Source organism: Eufriesea mexicana, unplaced genomic scaffold (assembly GCF_001483705.2).
Source record: "Eufriesea mexicana isolate 0111107269 unplaced genomic scaffold, ASM148370v2 scaffold1830, whole genome shotgun sequence".
NCBI classification, from domain to species: Eukaryota; Metazoa; Arthropoda; class Insecta; order Hymenoptera; family Apidae; genus Eufriesea; species Eufriesea mexicana.
In genome coordinates, this window is record NW_016909924.1 from 336,244 (window position 1) to 356,996 (window position 20,753).

General features: G+C 31.3%; 2 protein-coding genes and 1 non-coding gene across 3 annotated transcripts in view; 1 reads left to right on the forward strand and 2 right to left on the reverse strand.

Annotated features, from left to right (window-relative positions):
* Window positions 1-5,869, reverse strand: part of Sans (SAM_USH1G_HARP domain-containing protein Sans) — a 7,258-nt gene extending 1,389 nt beyond the window's left edge. Inside the window, exons 1-5 of the mRNA XM_017902340.1 lie at window positions 5,764-5,869; window positions 3,355-3,498; window positions 869-1,141; window positions 508-781; window positions 3-308 (exon numbers count right to left, since the gene is read on the reverse strand). Coding sequence (XP_017757829.1) covers window positions 3-308; window positions 508-781; window positions 869-1,141; window positions 3,355-3,498; window positions 5,764-5,786 — 1,020 coding nt within the window. The 5' untranslated portion in view covers window positions 5,787-5,869. The remainder of the gene's footprint in view (window positions 1-2; window positions 309-507; window positions 782-868; window positions 1,142-3,354; window positions 3,499-5,763) is intronic.
* Window positions 5,870-10,237: 4,368 nt separating this feature from the next.
* LOC108549101 (uncharacterized) lies at window positions 10,238-20,157 on the reverse strand. Its single transcript, XM_017902343.1, has 7 exons — window positions 20,083-20,157; window positions 17,616-17,718; window positions 14,792-14,923; window positions 12,558-12,997; window positions 11,841-12,066; window positions 11,487-11,745; window positions 10,238-10,853 (listed from the first exon to the last, which is right to left on the reverse strand). Exons 1-7 carry the CDS (start codon window positions 20,155-20,157, stop codon window positions 10,238-10,240), a joined length of 1,851 nt encoding a protein of 616 aa, XP_017757832.1.
* TRNAT-UGU (transfer RNA threonine (anticodon UGU)) lies at window positions 14,251-14,323 on the forward strand. The gene has a single exon. It is a non-coding gene; the product is annotated as a tRNA-Thr (tRNA).
* Window positions 20,158-20,753: the final 596 nt, after the last annotated feature.

Sequence of the window (20,753 nt, forward strand, 5' to 3'; positions counted from 1 at the left end):
GCTCTTCGAAATGCTACAGATCCAAAACCAGGTCGATTGAAAATACTAGCAGGCTCTTGCAATAAGACATTATCTCTTATACCATTTATTTCTTCTCTATCATCTTGTTCTATATCTTCGTCAAAAGATCGATCGCCTAAGAGATCGGGAGTACTCTGTGCTTTACTCAGTGTACCCCAAACATCCGAGATTTTTCCTCTTCTTCCTATTTGTTGAGTTTGCGTTTCATAAGTTCCTACGTACATTACTTCCGAATCCCTCCTAAGACCAGTGAGGCTACGTATCGATTTCTTTCCATTTACTTCAATCTAAAAATATACAATTCAATCAGAAACATTAGTGTCTAATTTTGATTATAAAATATATTTTATGTAGATAAAATTGATGCAGTATAGACTTTTATTCAATGTTAATTATATTACAATAGAAGTCTAATAAATTTAATTAACAACATTATAATTTATTCTGTAGTTATGTAAAAAGTACGAGTTTAAATATTTGTTTTACCTCTACCACTTTAAAATCATCGACGGCTTTTTTCGCTAAAGCTTTTCTACATACTGCACTGCCATGTTTCTTGGCGGTAGTGCCAACAATATCGCTGAACGTTGGTGAAGGCTTCACTCGACCTTTGAAGGTCAACATAGTGGGTTTGTGAGGTAGAATGCCGGTTTCATTAACCGCAGCTAAATCCAATTTCGTTCGATCTTTCGATAATTTCTTTTGTTCCTTTTCAGCTCTAATTTCTGCCATCTTTTGTTTTTTCATATATTCTTTCAGCCTGTTTTGTACACAATACAAATTTGACTGTATTATATTAAATTTTGTACTATTTTATTTTTATGTATTTAAATGATTATATAAATACCTCTTTTCAGCATCCTTTTCTGCTTTTTCTCGAAGTAGACGGCTCTTTTTACGATTGTTTAATTCTTGATCGGCTTGAGCAAGGTCTAAAAATTGAAGAGTCATTTCCCTCCCATTTATAGCGGCTAAATCTCTAGCTGAATGTCTGTCGATATCTAGTGACCAAATATTGCAGCCGAATTTCACGAGGAACTTGACACAATATTCATGTCCCCTTGCTGCTGCTAGGTGAAGTGCCGTGTTACCGAAATAATCAGTTTTGTCAGGATCACCCCTATAAGAAAAATCGTTAAAAATATATTATTCCACATCTGTTGCTTAGTATTCAGTATAATATGTTTACCCAAATAAAGTTACATATACGATTCAATATTACTTTTGGTAACAATTTTCTTAAAGAATTTCTATAATTTAGAGGGTTATAGAATTTGTTGCATTTAAAATTGGCGCTTGTGTATCGTATAGTGTATGTAGAATTACTACCCTATTGACAAATTTTAACAATGCAGTTAACCTTTTGTGTTTATATAATTTTTATGATTAAAAGTAAATATCTTTGCTTTAAGGGATGTATCCCTTAAAAACGAATAGAGAGAATAAATAAATGGGTTCTATAGTATCACATCCTGTCACGCGATGACACACGAGCGGAACAAGGTTCCGGAAGGATAGCAGGTCTTATATCGAATTTCTATCGTTCGTCGACCGCACTGAAGCCAGTCGAACGACATATGATCTTATTCACAATAGGGCACGTGCTATCTTTTAGCTTCTATATCGACTGTTCACGGATCATTGCTAATCCTATGAAATAATGTGCGGTCGTAAAGTGGTTTTAACGATTCAAAACAAATTATCATTTGCAGTAAATTTTGAAAAATTGCAGGTATTTGAAATTGAAACAGATAATACAAAAATTGCACTAGTATTATACCAACTCTATTCGTCGTTACAAACGTATTACGTCATTATGTGATGCTGTATACACAACATTAAACCACCTACTATTCATATATAATCATGTAAGTGGCAATAAATGACAATAATAAATTACGTATAAGTAATGCGATTATTTTATGTTGCACCAGATTTTCATAAAATTAAAATTTTATTATTTTATTAATTTAAATGTTTTACAATAATTTGTATTTTTTAGATTTTTAAATTTTTACTCTGAATTTACCTTTTCTTATTATAAATAAGATTTTCTTAAATATATTTACTATTATATAAATCCATATTTCTGCAAATTAATATAAATACTAAATTGATTAAGGTAGTGAATTCTGATTGGTTGCGTATATTTCGAATGGCGCAATATAAGATAGTCGTGTTAACGTCGTTGACTAAATCATCAAGTTTTCATTTGATTTTCAACACCAAGCGAGTGCTTTTACAGTTTATTTTATAAATTCGATAGATAATTGTGGTAAGTATAAAAGAGATAAGTAAATATTTTTGGTAGAAAATTATAATATCAAGGAACGATTTCATATGGTTACATGAGTAGCAGTTCCTCGTTCCCCTGTTCCATTTCATTCCGTTCCCCTGTGTTTTGTTCCATTCGTATTCGATTGTTTTCCATCGGTGCTCGCTTGTCCGTAATTTCCGTTCGTAGGGTCGATAGATGCCAGATTATAGCATATATTTCCGGTTTTGCACATCTGTCATCGTTTATACAAAACTCTCGTGTACACAAATACATGTATGTATGTATTTAAAGGAAAAAGGAAACCACGTATATTTAGTCTTAGGTATGTTTTAAAAGTAATCAACGTTACACTATTTAAAGCAACTTTTTCGATGTTTCACGAATTCGTTATTCGAATGAGGTATTGTTAAAATTTTCGTGTTCACTGACCATAACGACCTCGTATTTAATTTGCATGTTGGCTTTCAAGGTTAACTAAAGACATACAAACTTTTTCATTTCATACGAAGTTCATTTCAAATAAATCTATCTTTTTAAATAATAAATTACAAAATTTGATAAATCGAAATTTAAGTAAATATTGGTATTATAATAAAGCCAGAGCCTTTATTATTTTGAAGTAAAATACGGTTCGAATAAAATTATATTACAATTTTTCAGTTTTGCGCATGCGCGAGTAATTAGATTTTAGCGCGCAAATGTAGAGATGTGAATGTAACCGAAAACGAAGAACGTTTGGCGCCAAAAGTCTTAGTTTTGTTCCGGGATTGGCAAGTGTCACATCATTTCTATTCAAGAATTCTATTTATCATGAGCTCTTGAAAATGGGGTAAGTAATAGGGTAAATTAAGGAAAGCGTGTACATTAATACGCAATAAAATTTACATATGGGATCTTGATGAAATCTTTTTGAAATCTTTTTGAGATCTTTTCTTGATAATAAACCGATTATTAGATGCAATATGTAAAATAGATATTATGTTCTTAGAAAGTTTTGCAAATACGTATGTATGTTTCTCGAATGTGTTTATAAGTAAATAGTTTTGCGAGCATACCCTCTGGCGACGAGCAGTCTCAGAGCATCTATATGACCTTCAAAGGCTGACCATAATGTAGGGGTCATTCCTCCGTCATCCCGTGCGTTACAATCCTTTTTTGTTGCTTCTTTTAAGATGTCTAAGGCGCCATCGCGTGCAGCTCTGTAGAGAAAACAATTATTTGTAAATAATCAGTGATCATATATATATAGTACGTAGACTTAGTATCTTTTTTAACACATAGATATTTCAGTTATATAAACTACTAGATATACATGGCATTAAATCAGTATAACTATATAATCGTACATATAGTCATAAATTATAAATTATTCTGTAATAAAAATGATTAAGAAATTGAAGATGTTAACGCACTTAACTTTTGAATTCATCTAGGCTTTATTTATGAAGAATTTAATTTAATTTATGATTAATAATCAAATTTTATGTAATATGAATAATGTTCAAGTTAGCAGTACCTAATTAAAGAATTAATAAATTTTTTAACAATTAATTTCATATAATTTACGTTTATAATTAACAATATAAACATATTTTTCACCATATATATTTACAAGTAGTTGATGTCTAATTAGTAATTATCTTGTCTGCTGACAATTTCCCAGCTGCATTTATGAATTAAGTTGCGTACCTTGTGTTATGATAATGTGTTTTAGCACGTCATAGTTTTCTCCTTCGCTCGAGTTTTCTTATTTTAATTAGTCTTTCTCTAATTATGAACTATTATTCACGTTTTTACATATGTGCATATATACAACGAAATGTAAATGTGAATGTTACTTTATGTACTTTTTAATGCTTCGGGCGATTACTTAATGCCATTCTATTTTATTTTGCAGATATTTCCAAACGTAACAAGTTTGTTCGTAATACGCATAAAAACGAGAAGAAAATTTTGAGCGGTAAATGAAAGGAAAAGAGTTAGAGAAAGTACGTATAAAGTTTAAACGAGTTTCTTGCATGATAATTTTCTCTGTGTTACAAATCATTAACCGTGAATGCATCTTGACATCTTGGTTACATGTGTATTGGTTCTACTTAAATGAAAGGATAAGTGTTGTTAGAAAGAAGAATGCTTTCATCAAATTAGATAAAATTCTTAATTGTTATCTTATAATAAGTGTTATTATTAAGGTATGCAGAAGTAGTAATTAAATTCAAACAAAATGTGAAATGACTGCGTTTTATTGTTTAATGTATTGTTTTATTACATTTTTTTTTTAATATAATTATCCAATATGTAGTATTTGGTATTTGGTATATTAGTATTCTTGTTGTGACATTTTTATGGTTAATTTAGATCACGTTTGTTAATTAGAAATTGTTTTGCTTTATAAACTATTTATATTCCTTTAGCAGAAATTATTAAAGAAGAAACTTAATGGAAAAGAGTTTCAGAATAGCCAGAAATTTCTGATGATTCATTAATTTATTATCATAAATTTATATAAGTATTCAAATGAAGAATATTTGTTTACTACTTCTATGAAGATGCATGCACTATTCTTTACTTATATTTTATATTATTTTTTGAAGCAACGATTTAGTTTAAGTAATTCTATTCAAAAAGTGCATTATTGCATATTTTAATTCAGTGGATATTTTTTTTTAGTGAAAGATGATATTCAAGAGTGCCATGTACATCTGGTGCTAGTAGAAGTGAACCGGGTGATAAATCTTTCTGTTGAATTAAATAAAAGCAAAGGTGTTCTCATGCATAAATTCCGCACGCGCGCTGTGATGTACATATACCGATGATATAGTATATGATCATAACTATTGTATAGTTCTAGGTAAGTAGGTATTGAAAATTTCTTTAACCCTTTGACTCGATAATTCTGCATATAGTATTTAAATTGAACGATGCAACGTTATTATAAAAATGTATGTTAATATTTATATAGTTGTAGTAAATTAATTAATATGCATATAGTATTAATACTCTAAAGATATTAATTAATTTATATCAGTATAAGATTTCCAAGAAATTGATTTATATTGCATTAATTGCGTTAATTCCGAAAAATAATTTTGCACAACTGCTAGAGAAGAAAGGAATATCTAAACTTATATACATAAGAATCTGGAAATTAAAAGCAAGTGTTGTGAGTCGTGATACTCCATTGATTATGAAACAATGAATTTCTCTGACCGATCTCCTATCGAATTATAGTAGGTGATCAAGATTTCAAAGTGCAATACTTCGTTCTCATGGTTAACCAGGCATGTCATTTTTTCACTCTAGCCAGAAACAAGAACCTGGCTCCACGACATTTCTCTGCTTCCTGGGTCTCAGATAGATATCTCGTTGTAGTATATAAACGCGTACCATTGGTAGAGAAACAAGAACATGAAAACTCAGAAAGGTATGCACAAACTCTGTTGCTCGTATAAAAGGAAACTCACTTGTGAAACCGCTCGGACGTCATTCTGTTCCTTGACCCTTTAGGAAGTTTCGTTACCGATGGCAAAACATCCCTGCTGGAGACAAAACTTCTTGGCACTTTTTATGTAAGCGTCACTTCAAATAACAACGAATACAGGGATCATAGATTTCGCATATTTTCAGCAGAGTAAAGAAACCACGCGTGCTGAGTATGGCGTCCAGCAGTATACTGCTCAAACGAACGAAGGTACTTGGATGGTGTTCTGTGGCCCCTCACCGAGTCTATCTTGCTTTCGACCGTAATTTGATAAGTCCTCTCTCGCTCTTTTACCAGTTCCCGCCTGTACCCGTCGCTCACCTGTATCGGTACCACGATACGAATACTTTCCGCCACCTAGTGTTCAGTATTTCGTTGCACAAGTGCGCAACTTGTCTCTACTCTACCGACGAACTTTTATGTTGTCCTTGCAAAATTAATCTCGTCTAGTATCGTTAATAATTACATAGTCTTTTACAATAATCATGCAGTTGAGTTTAGTATTTTTTAATTGTATAAGAATTCAAGCGTTTCTTTTAAATCAATTATATATTCGAAACTATTGAACACTCAAATTAATTTCACTTATATATATTAGATTTTTATTGGTTAAGTTGTTCATCCTTTATCGATTATGTGTAACACATTTTATTTTTTTTATGTTTTATTTTTTTTACATGTATTTTCATACATTATTAAGAATTTTGTGAATTTACAATAAAATCTTTCATCAAATTATAATAACAATGAAATTTATTTTTACAGTACAGATAAGGAAGATTCACTGAAACCAGTTGTATTAACGATTGCTGGATTAGTCGGACCCTTTTTACCAAAGATGAACTAAGAAGAGTTAAAGATGTAAGTTTCCAGTTTGGAGAGAGGACGCCGCAATCGGTGAGTGTGCACTTCTTAAATATAAGCATGCAATATAACAAACATTTCACGTTTAATATGTAAGATTTTCTATTCTTCTCTTTGTGTAATTTGTGTATGAATGATGATTTTGAAGTTTCATTGAGATGTTACATCAATCAACATACGAAGATTACATTGAGTCCAGAATCTTACAATGCTATTCATTTATTTCAACATACTTGCTAAATATACAATCGGCTTGTAATAAAACCGCTTATGTCAGGTAAAGAACATTGTTAGTGTTACACAAGATACTTTTGAATTCAATTGAATGTTTTTGTATAAAGATATTCAGATTCTGCGCATATTCAGTTGTCTAATGGAAATTTTCTTGATATGTTTCCTTATTGCATCCAAACATAAAAGTGAAAATGACATTTTTTTTTAAATATATTATTTATATTGCGCATTTATTGCTCTCGTTTAATTGTACAAAGGTATTTAATATTTAGTGCTAATCACGAGTATTTTTTAATTGTATCAAAAATAACCATATCGTTTAAAATAAAATTTAGCAAAACGTTTTTTATTAAAAATCAATTAAATACGTTAAACTTCAATATATTAAAGAGATTTCTCAATGCATTTTTGAATTTCCAAATGAAAAATATACTGAACTGGCATTATTTTGTATTTCATGAGTATTTTTAATAATAAAATACAATCGGTCCTTTTTTAAATTCAATTTTATATCTGTAAATATTGCATCAAATTTGCAGCACTAACAATGATAGCAAGCAATCCTTTCTATTGTTATTAACTCTTATATACTTACATATTCATCACAGCTTGATTACGCTTTTCTTGTTCAATGCTAACTACGTATTTTGCATATTTACATCATATCGTTCTAAATAATGAATAGAACAATGGTAATATGTAGTTTATAACTTTCTGGTATTAACACTAGAACTACCAAAGAGGTAAAAATGAGTTGTTTCAGACATTTTATTTCTGCAGTTGCTGGAAATATGCAGCTGCTTTCGGTAATGTTAATATTGTTTATTATATTCTAATTTTATTCATTTAGAATCATAATTACATATGCTTTTCTATTTTCATTGTACCACTTTAATTGATATTAATAATGTATATTGTATATAGATACACGATGCAGATCGATAGTTCTAGTGTTGAAACTACATTCAATTTTAGTGTACATGAAATCATACTTTGAAAATTCAAATTTATTACTATGGATTCACATTTAAATTTCGAAAACGAATATAAATATAAATATCTCTAAATATCAATAATTTCTTTAATTATATATCAAGAATTTTGTTAAGAAGAAATGAAATAAGGTGCTTTATCGTGAAAACAAAATTTTTAAATACCTTAATTTTGTGACATGTATATAGTTAGAGAACGGTTACTGAATTTTAGTTTCCCAAGTTAACTGTCATTTAACAAAGAATCTCCCAAGTATATACACCAGGCGCGAAATATTATATTAGACCGAGCAAAGAAGCTATCTTTTAAATATTATTAATAATATATCATTTTCATACGTATACATATTTTTTAAACATTGGTCCATTCAAACTCGAATAACAAACTACTTTTGTTTTCTGAACAAACGCAATTCATCTTTTCCCATTTTATTTCGTTTGCCAAGAAAATGTTTTTGAGCATTTCCATTACCAGTTTCTCATACAAAACATGTAAGGAAAACAAACGAGGAAGTTCCTCTAGACATAAAAACTCTTCTTCACTGTTTCCACATGTGTACTCCTTGCACTAAAAATAAATTAAACCAGAGAACGCTGTTTCTTGTCGTATGTTGATTTAATATGTTCAATCGTATTTCATTAATGTCACCATATCACCGTACGAGGGATATAAAAATAGATTTTTATATTCATTTGGCTAAGCCTTGTTTTTTTAAAAACACATATATCACTCGACGTTATCGGATTGTCATTTTTGCTAAATTTCTTTTCTCTCATACTCGAGTCATATCGTTCAAAGAAAAGGATATATTTTATCGAGTCTAAGATCGATTTCGACATCGTACACTGGTATAATATAATAGGCCGTAATCCACACGAACTTATGAAATGATTTAACAATAGAGTACGGAAATTTCTGACAATTAATTCCTATTTCCCATTACTGGATATTTCTTAAATACGTTAATAGAAATACTTGAACGTTGTACAAATAGAACGTCATACGTCATACGTATTTAAAGTGAATTTGATATATAACAAAACAGTTTTATATAAGTATGCGTATACATTGATTTCTTTTATCTTGTTAAACCTTTTGATGCAATTTAAATACATTTTTCTTCTATTCGAGGAAAATGTTTGAAATATTCACACACTCAATTGTATTTTATCTTTTGTAGCAGTCGCTTAACAGCGTAACATTGGATCAAGAAATGGGAATACAATATATTGTAAACGTCAAAAACTGGAAAACACCTTTTTAATAAAAATTCGAGAATCACTGAGAATGTTCCATAGGATTTCTACACGTCAACGATTTCTCTGAATACTTCAAGGATTTTAAAAGAGCGTTATATCTTTAACAAATTGAAAAGCTCTTGACATCATGCCAAATCTGAAATAGCATGAATGGTTTTCAATGTTTCCCCCTTTAACTTACACTCGACTCATCGTTTTATTTTTCACGTCGCGAATGACGACGAAATTGTCCATGTTTATTACAGAAGGTTTCTATGCTTATCTCTGGCAGAAGTATGTTTCATAATTCCAATGTAACTTCTATGTACTCCGCGTTACAAATGTTAATTTTGTACAGATCGATGGATCACATAAGAAGGTATTGATTATTATTTGTCATTAACACGGCAAGCTTCTACGTTTATCATATTTCCTTCGTAATGAAAATAACACTTTTTGAAAATGATTGTCTTGCAACAGAACGCAGTCCGCGGAAAGCCGTATCTAGCCTCACTTATACTATATGTTGAGATCATTGAGCACGTATCGCGTTATTATATTCGATATTATTCGTAGTCAAGAGCCGGAATAATTTATTTCAACGATTATAAAATGAAATGCAATGAAAACGATTATACGATAGAATTTATTTATATTAGCCAAAATTTGGACTTCTTAAGAAACGATAAACTTAATAGTTACTGCATCTATTTCTATATCAAATGTTGTCCAAATCGGACGTAAAAATACGATTGTAACAAACAGCTAGGTGAAACTAGATCTATCTTATTTAAATATGGCTGCAATTTTATACAATCCACGCAATATTTCAATATTTCATTAGAAATATTTAGCTTTTTAACGATCACGTTATCAAACAACGAACGATTGTACTGACTTGGGATACAACAAATTTATCAATTTATCAGTATCCTAATAAACGCGTATCTAACGTGGAAAATTCAATTGTCTCTCACTCAAAAATCGAGGGTACCTTCGTACAAATTTCCTCAGCTCATTTCTCATTGTTAGCTGTTACGAAGTAGTCTTCGAATCGATCGAAAGAATTATATACTTTGCAATAACTTTTAATCGGTAATGGGATCATCGATAAAAAGAATCGTTTGTTCAAACCTCATCGTCTGCTATGTACAAAATAGTTTCCTCGTCTTTTACAAAATCCTGCAATCTTATAGTCTCACTAAGAATATTATTCTCTTTGTGCTCCTGTTTCTTTGCTGCTCGATCAGATATCGAATTATCAATTTTTAATGTAACTTCATCGCATGTTTCAGTCTCGTCCAGATCGTCCCTAGAGCTTTCAACGTCCACCTCAGGGAGATTTTCTAACTCAGGCTCTTCGAGTAAGGCATCAGATTCAGTCGGCCCGTCAGACGATATATTTACAACGATTGATTCGTCGTTATCAACTGCATGGCTTTCGTCGGAATTGTCTGCTCGACTTTCCTCTGTGTCGAGTGAGGTTGCTGTGAAATACTTAAACTCAGCCTCGGATCCGCCACTTTCGATAACCGCTTGCGTGTTCAAAGAGTATCTGCTCGATTGCGAATCTTTTTGCTGTTTCTCGAAGGATGTCCTCCTATTGTCGTCTGACCTGGAATGATGTAGTTTAGGTTGCCGTGATCTTCTGAGGTTTTCGCCGCTGCTTGCCCTTGATCTCATTTCCATCTCGTCGGATAGGTATTTGGTGCAATCGATACTAAATCTCTCCACTGACAATTTTCTGGGATAAATTTATTAAACATTCTCATTTAAATAGTTTCAGAAATTCCTACGTATTTATTTTATCCGTTACAAAATTAACACGTTCCGTGTACTCTGATCTTAGGATGGTAATTATATAATTAAGCACTACTGTTATCTTTTTGTAATCACATACTTTAGTATTGTTAGTATTTAGTATTTAGTATATCATTAACTCCTTGGGAGTTACGGTTTATTATTGAATGTCTATTCCATGCTGATACTAATTTTGTAAGGTACTAGAAAATGTAACTATTAGAATAGTATCTTCTATTATTATTTAGAATATATATAAATAATATGTAAGTTGATACTGGTATAAGATTAATTTATTATGTCTAAGACAGTACATTCTCACAAGTCAATATATGACATAAACGTTGAGGTACATATATGAGAAACTTGCTATGTAATCCGTATATACACGTCAGTTCCGCTGTGAATCGACATAGGTCATGACGTAAGTGTACGATATAAACGCTCAAAGGGTCAAGTATGTTTCGATGGCTCGTTGAAAATTTTGACGTTCAGATGACACGGATTGTGTTAAGAAATAATTTGCAACTGTACTAATCGTGTAATAATTATGTTAACAAACAGTTTGTAGTGTTACCTGTAATCTCCTCTGCGAAAATCAGGACTCTTCCTGAACTCTAGACTGGCTTTACGTTGACCCATAGTTCTCTCGATCCTACGTTCGCCTCCACCTTTATCGAATGACATTTTATGGAAGCTCGGCGAGGAGATCTTGCGGAAATCTCTAGGGGATATTTTTGTAAGGTCTTTTGTCGCGGTCAATTCCTCGAGCAATCTTATGTCTATCGAATTTCTTTTCCTTGGTACAAAATCATCTGGGTATTTGCTATAGGCACCTGTAGAAAAAGATGGAAAGGAGAGGAAAGGGGTATGATTCGTTAAAAATTCGTTATCGACCGATGATCTGTCGAGTTCGATAGTGATAACTGACCTGATAATTTAGGCGAATGACCACGTCCCGTTGGGGATTTAACTGCTTCATCGACCTCTTCGACATAATCGACTTTTGTCTGCCGAAGCAATTGATGACGTCTCGCAGTGTCTGACCTATCTTTGACTTTCAGGGTAACTGGACCTTTATTAGGGATGTGCAGATCCATTGCCATCGAGACCTGGCTGCCTCCCATCTTTTGTTGATCCAAGCTCTCCCTGCTGACCTATTCAGAACATTACATCGACTGAGTGCAAACCACTAATTAACCCTTTCGCTACGGTATTCTCTCTACTGAAAATATTTTTGTTACCCGGCTAAACAAAAATTTTGTACGTGAACAGATATTGGTATAAGCACATAAATAATTTACATAATCAATTATGGCATAATACATGTAACTGGTAACAAAAATGATACCATGAATGTCATAGAAAATATATATATAGAGTTTTAGCAAATGATTATGTATTAAATATTCAAAGTTTTATACTATGTATACTATAAATTCTGTCTATAGTATATTTGTACTATGTAGTATACCCTATATGTGCTATTTATACTATGCATATATGATATACTACATGTATGTGATCTATAATATGCATATATTATATATGTATTATACATGTACTATGTTCTACAGTATGCTAATCGTAGCGAAAAGATTAACAAATACTCGACGAAATATACATTGTTTGTAGTCTTTTATTATACCTGATGAGGACTGTAGCTTGGATTATCAACGGAGAGAGCGTGCCTTTGCAACAATTCTGGGTTTAATAATGCACATCCAGCATACTTTGGTACTCTTTTACGAGGTGATTTCTTATCTATCAGCGTTGGCGCACTGGGACTCTTTTTGATCGAATGCCCAGCCTGTTTCTCGTTCAGCTCTTTCGAGAACTGCATGAACTCCGCTGTCAATTGTTTTCTAGAGACTTCTTGTATGCTCGGGCTCGGGCTTCTATTCACTTTGAACACACCCAGCTGATGATCCCATTTGGTCGTTTGACTAGACGTGGACCTACGGTTCCGTTGATTCCTCGTGTTTTTTATTGTCGACGTTTGATTAAAGCGAAAACGGGCTGGCACTACTTTGGCAGCGTTATCACGAGCCTCGAAGGTCATTACGCATGCTGCTACTACTATAAATCCTGTGAGATTTTACTGCGTTACTCGGAGATCATGGCTTAGCAACATTAATTATTTATAACGTGACGACAGGCATTATGCATGATAGTATCTTTTATGTACGTATACGTATACAAACTGATATTGTTAACAGAAGTAGCGTGGCTTTTAGAGATAGGCTATAGTAAATGAAAGTAAACCATTTTTTAATTCTCAAAACAGGAAAATTGCTTAAGAAATTGTTCATGGGAAACGTCGAGTGGGAAAGTAGAGTCTAATGAAATAATGTTTATTGCAAAATGGATGAACAAGTAGTTTATTTGTGAAACTAAATTTTATTGTTCAATCTTACTTTGTTTATTTTGTAATTTTATTGTAATATATGTAATAAAAGGTCTGGAAAAGACGTGAATGATTTGAAATTTCTGTTTGACGGTGAAAATGGTAATTTTAAAGTTTTTATTTTTAAGCTCTGAATGACTGGCAGGTCTTTGATGGTTAATCACGAATTAAAACAAAAGTTGGGGAATATGTCGATATTTTCTTCCTTTGCTCTTTTGTGTCGGAAGTAATCAATTTGTGAAACGAATCGGAGAACAAAGCGTTTATAAATCATAAATTAATTAACTCGAGAAGGATATTTTGTTGGTGCTATCAGATGTTAAAATAAACCAGTATTTATATATATTACTTTAATATTAATTATGTTATATAATTAAATAATGTTATATAATAATGAAAATAATACTTCTTTACACGTATAGCAATTTATTGTTATTGCATGGAAATGATCATTTAAAAACGTGGTATTAGAAGAATATATTTTTGCTATGAAATAAATTACTATTTAATTTGCATTATTATATTATATTTTATAAATTGATATAATATAACATATAGAAGAAAATATATCAACTTTATAATAAAATAAAATATAAACGTGCAATTTTTATTACTGTTATGTGTATATAATTAGTTACGTTACGAATGCTTTAACATCGAATTATTTTCATTAAAAATAGATTTGGTATAAATAAGAATTAAGATGAGTTAGTAAAAAGTAACTTAAACTTTAATCGTGATACAAAATATATGTCTAGATATCGTTACTAATTTTTGCTAATTAATGGAATAATCATCTGATATAATATAACGTTTGAGTAAATAATTATTCATTTGTTACGATATCGTTATATACAATTTAAAAATATTTTTAATTTATCCAAGAAGTAATATCTTGCGTTGTCTATTATTTCCAAGACGTTCCTAACCATGAGCCTCCATAGCTCAGGGGTTAGAGCACTGGTCTTGTAAACCAGGGGTCGAGAGTTCAAATCTCTCTGGGGGCAAAGCAATATTTTTTCATTTTTTTTCTCGGAAAAAAACATCATTGTTTCAACAATAACTAAATACCATTTTCCTCGTTGCAATATAAATTAAATTCTCGATAATACGCGATCTATCTTGCTTGCCTTGCTTTCATATTCTATTTTAGTTCAGTTACACTTTGTATTTTCTTTTTCACAGTCGAGATCGATAGAACATGTTACACAAGAATATACTAAAATGTTCGTATACCGTGACACAATTCTGTGCCTATTCAAAAATCTCACGTATCGAAACTTGTCTTCGATTTCGCAATCGTAATGTCAGGGTCAATTAAACCGCGAGAACAGCGAATGGCAATAATGTTTAAAATTAGTCGTTTACCTATTGAGTCCTTTAGCTATATTAAAACAATGACGTAGTCTGCGCGTTGAACGTATAAAGTGAGAAATATAAAACAATTTTAGAGTCTTTGTAATATATTATCATACCTCCTACGCCCATTACGATTGGGCCAGCATAACTGAGGTTATTCAGATGAAATCCACGTGATTCATTCTTCACTCTTATTGTAAGATTACCTCTGATTTCTTGCGCCACGGATAGCTGATCTGCATAGTACCCTGTACGATACGCAGACATATATAATTTTCTAATATTATTCACAGAGTAAGAGGAGTTACACATAACTGAGAAAATTATTTTGCTTTGCACAATATAGGAATTCAATCAAATTATCGATATATTCCACTACTAGAATAATATTAATCTCGATACATGCAATTTATAATTTAGAAATATCGTTGGCTAATGTTAGAGAAACTTGGGTGTAATTATTAACGGGTAATATTAATTATTTTCATGCATGCTGGTCAATAGCTATAAATTCGCGAGCAGTATAATCGTATGTTACCTTATGCAGATACTATTACATAAACACAGAAATTTTTTAGAAAGGAAATTATTAATCATTTATCATGCACGTATAGGCCAGTGAGAAGTCGAACTGGTCAAGTTCAATTTTTATAAATTTTTCGATTGCAGCTAAGGCATGCGAAATTGGAATTAGAATATGATCATTGTTCACACTTTTTAAGAAAAAATGTGTCGCAGGAAATATGCAAGAACGAATTAATTCGACGGATTAACATTAGAATTACTGACTTTAAACGCGTGTCTAAATATACAATACTATATTCGGATAATAATAATTGAAGCTTGACGAATTTTTATTTATTATTATTTTATTATTTATTATTTTTCTGTGTCGCAGAAAATATACAAGAACGAATTAATTCGACGGATTAACATTAGGATTATTGATTTTAAACGCGTGTCTAAATATACAATACTATATTCGGATAATAATAATTGAAGCTTGACGAATTTTTATTTATTATTATTTTATTATTTATTATTTTTCTGTGTCGCAGGAAATATACAAGAACGAATTAATTCGACGGATTAACATTAGGATTATTGATTGTAAACGCGTGTCTAAATATACAATACTATATTCGGATAATAATAATTGAAGCTTGACGAATTTTTATTTATTATTATTTTATTATTTATTATTTTTTTGTGTCGCAGAAAATATACAAGAACGAATTAATTCGACGGATTAACATTAGGATTATTGATTGTAAACGCGTGTCTAAATATACAATACTATATTCGGATAATAATAATTGAAGCTTGACGAATTTTTATTTATTATTATTTTATTATTTATTATTTTTTTGTGTCGCAGAAAATATACAAGAACGAATTAATTCGACGGATTAACATTAGGATTATTGATTGTAAACGCGTGTCTAAATATACAATACTATATTCGGATAATAATAATTGAAGCTTGACGAATTTTTATTTATTATTATTTTATTATTTATTATTTTTTTGTGTCGCAGAAAATATACAAGAACGAATTAATTCGACGGATTAACATTAGGATTATTGATTGTAAACGCGTGTCTAAATATACAATACTATATTCGGATAATAATAATTGAAGCTTGACGAATTTTTATTTATTATTATTTTATTATTTATTATTTTTTTGTGTCGCAGAAAATATACAAGAACGAATTAATTCGACGGATTAACATTAGGATTATTGATTGTAAACGCGTGTCTAAATATACAATACTATATTCGGATAATAATAATTGAAGCTTGACGAATTTTTATTTATTATTATTTTATTATTTATTATTTTTTTGTGTCGCAGAAAATATACAAGAACGAATTAATTCGACGGATTAACATTAGGATTATTGATTGTAAACGCGTGTCTAAATATACAATACTATATTCGGATAATAATAATTGAAGCTTGACGAATTTTTATTTATTATTATTTTATTATTTATTATTTTTTTGTGTCGCAGAAAATATACAAGAACGAATAATTTAACGAATTTTTATTTATTATTTTTTTATTGGAGTAAAAGTTAATATTAATTTTGTCGAAAAAAAATGTAATAAAATACTTGGAATCAATTATTTTAACTTGTTTGGTAGTTCCAGCGTTGAACAATAGGAAACTGAGAAATAGATATCCTTCGGCAAATAAGCAAACAATGTAAAACGATGGAAATTGATGTTATTAAATTGTATGAGCAACATAAACAGAATGTTTACATTTAACGTTTGATAATTAGTTAATTCGTAATTAAACTGCGTAAGCATTCCTTAATGACTGAGTTAATTCATTTTATGCGTTTATAACCATTTCCTGATGACGAGATAATTCATCCTGCATGCTAGATAATTGCTTTCCAACGATGAATCGACTCGTCTTGCATGTCGACTGAACATTCTTTAATAACGAGTTAATTCGCCTTACATATTGCAAAAGCATTTTCTATTGACGAGATAACTCGTTTCGTGTATTGGACAAATGTTGACGAATTAACTCGTCCCCCGTTAGATAAATATTTTTCACCGAAGAATTAATTCGTCGTACACATTGAAAACTCTCCCTCTAACGTCGAGTTAACTCGTTATCTCCGGGTTGAAAGGTTAACTTTCTCGAAATCGAACGATTTGTCTTGATAGTCAAGACAGTCGACCAGTTTAACTTCTGCGTGGCTTGCCCATCTATTCTAATAAAAGACGAAAGCATTCAACGATCGTTTATTGTTTCTCGATAATTACACTAAACTCGTATAAATTTTCTAAAACGAAAGGTGTCCAATTCGAGACTCAAGGAAGTCGATATCTTTTGCTTTCACGATTTTCGGTTTATTCGTTAGTTTGTAGCAGTAATAATGTTAGTGGAAATTTATTAATCGCCACAGTGTTACTCACCTATGATCGCCATGCAAGCTCCTAAAATCATTAGTAGCAGACCAATTCCGAGAGCTTTGCAGGCGTACCATAAGCACCGCGTTGTCACCTTGCCTCTCACCACCTATTTGATTTAATTGCTTTCGTTAACAGTTAATAACCTGGACGATGTCCAGATGTTGGCTGGTCGCATTCGTGGCTGCTTTACCTTCGTTTCGCTTTACCCAGTTCACGGTCTGCTAGATCCATCAGATCGATTCATTCGTTACCATCTGTAGTGACACTATATACATATGCATCGTGACTCTAACGAGAGATTGGATTTTTAATCCTCTGTACCGTGACTCGATAGTTACACACCGATATGGCTATATTTAAAAGGCTTTATACAAAATTTTTATTTTAAATGAAATCACCTTTCTGTGACAATCACTAATAATCCGAGGAATAGTAAAAAAAGGAATCAAGGATAATTTTTATCTGTAATTATCTGATCTCTCAATTCGGTTTTCTAGGGAAACAAATTTCCCATGATGAAAAATTCATTAATTTTCTATCCACCGTAACTTTGGCAGACGAGATTAGCTTTTTGAGAATTTCAAACACAATTTCGCGATTTTTATTTCATTTTCGAAATAATTACTTTGCTATCGATTAATTTATTCTTCGAAATGGTTCGTATCGTGATCTCGTTTCTAATATTGGATATGTTCTATCGCGAGAGGTAGTCTAAATAATATTCTCTACGTGATCTACCGTTCAAAATATATCTACGAATAATCGATTCTATGGAATAGTTTAAAGATTGCAAAAATTCTAAAAAATATCGAGAGTAGCATAAATTTGGGAGGACTAAATTTCGGAACGTAAGTTAGGGTAATTTTCGCCGCAAGCATGCTTTCTCTAGTGTCTGGCAATGAGTTTATTCAGTTACGTGCTAGTTATCAAAGACACGAAGGCTAAATTTATTGCAGCTATCTTTTTGGAGAACGTAAATCTGTCGAGTGATTAAATAGACAGGATTCTGTCGAAAATTTTCATTCGCATGAAAGTTTTTGCTCGTTAGTCGTCTCTCGAATTGCAGAGATAGATAGGGGTGGTAGCATTTGTATGCACTGGTACACCCCTGTTTGCATGTACAGTGAAATAATATATAGAGAAATGCTTGGATACGTGTATCAGTTTCCAGATTGATATGTCAACATCATTCAAGTAATTGTGTTTCGTGGAAGCTAAATTGCTACCTCTCTGTTGTTGAGAAAAGAAAGATCAATTTTTCATGCTTATCGATGTCTCTCGCAGAATGTTTCAGATTTAGCACTCAAACCTCGCCAATATTTGCAGCGAATGCAAGTAAGGGAGAAACATTTACTCGAAACACGAGAAAGGTTTTTAAACGCAAGTTTCTCCTTTTAAATGTGAAAATCCTGCAAGACTGACGAATTAAATACGGTTTCTAAAACATAATTTCGTTATTTTAAATTTTTTGTTAGATAAGATATCAATTTTATTCCCAGAAATTCTTTTTTAAAAATAAAAGGTCGTCTATTTTATGCACAATATTTTCATAGCAAATCTTATCTGTTTGTGTATATATTTAGAATTAATTATTGACCTGCATGGTATGCCCAAATGAGATATTGATAATAATAATTAATAACATAGACTGTGTGTATAATAGCATAGATAATAATATTATAGAGGTAATAGATAGCAATAGACGATAATGAAGATAATAATCGATCGCAATTATCGAAATAGTTCGACAGAAATAAAAGGGAATATATCATTTCGAATATAGTAATTTATATATAATTATAAAATATATGTATATTTATTGTATAATAAGAGTGAACATTAATTTTGCTAGAAGCAGTTAGTTTTCAGTAATTGCAAAGCAACAAAGCCCGAAACCAGTCGTTTTGTATAATTCGGCAATTCTAGTAATATTTGTTTTCAGAGGATACACTAGCACGGTTCAACTCTGCGTTAATTTATGCAGATATCGTGTCTGTATCACTAGACATGCTCTATTTGTACGATATTTATCTATAACATAACATAATGAATCAAAACGAAAAAAAAATATATGTTATTTCTAGAAAAAAGGAGAATTACTTATGCAAATAATCGACTGAGCATACAGTCACGATTTTCTCGGCAAGACCGAAATTATTTTCGTTTACCCATAGATACAAAATTGCACTCGATATCTAGGAAAGGAAATTATTTTCGTTTACCCATAGATACAAAATTGCACTGGATATTCAGGGAAAGAAATTATTTTCGTTTACCAATAGATACAAAATTGCACTCGATATTCGAGAAAATGGTTTACCAATATACAGATTCAAGTAGAAAATGTGAAAGATTAAAATATTTACGGATGTATTTACGAATAATCGAAAATGATTTTTAGGTCCAGTGGACTCCAACACGTTGGAGGGATATTAATTTTAGAGGATCCGGATGAAAGTTTAAATTATACCTGAACATTCCAGTGGGCTCCTGGACCGCAGGCTCTCCTCTGCGTCCCTTGCCAGTGGATGCTTCCTTGGGGCATTTTGTGCTCCTAAAGTTGAATAAATCCTGCATTATTTACACGAGTCGACGTTGCGACAAATTTAACGGAAGATATTGTTGTAGGAAGAGGATAAAGTGGAAAGTTGGTTGGCCGGAGGCTGAGATCATTGAAGCTACACAAAGAAATTGAACGAAGCAGAATGCAATAGTCTCGTAACGAAACTGTACCCCTTCGATTATTTTCGATCTTATTGCTAATAAGTTTGCATTTTACCAGTTTGACTTTCGTATTTCGAAACTAGGTATCGGTTTTCGACATGAATGCTTCCGATTTGAATCGAAGTCATTTCCAGAAATAGGGCCCATAAGCCAAAATGACGAACCGAGTATACTTCGATGCAAGTTTTACTTCTAGTTTTTCTATAGCATACCTATGATCGAATTGTTAATTATGTGGATGATAATGAACACCGTTAGTTAGGTTAGGTTAGGTTATGTTGTTCCCAAAAAATGTTCGTGTTCGTTACCTAACATCATTATTGAGAACAGAATAATCTTTAAGTTTCTAGCGATATAAGACAGCGTAATTTAGGGTAATATAATTTAGAATTATATTTTTCAAACATAAGCCAAAAT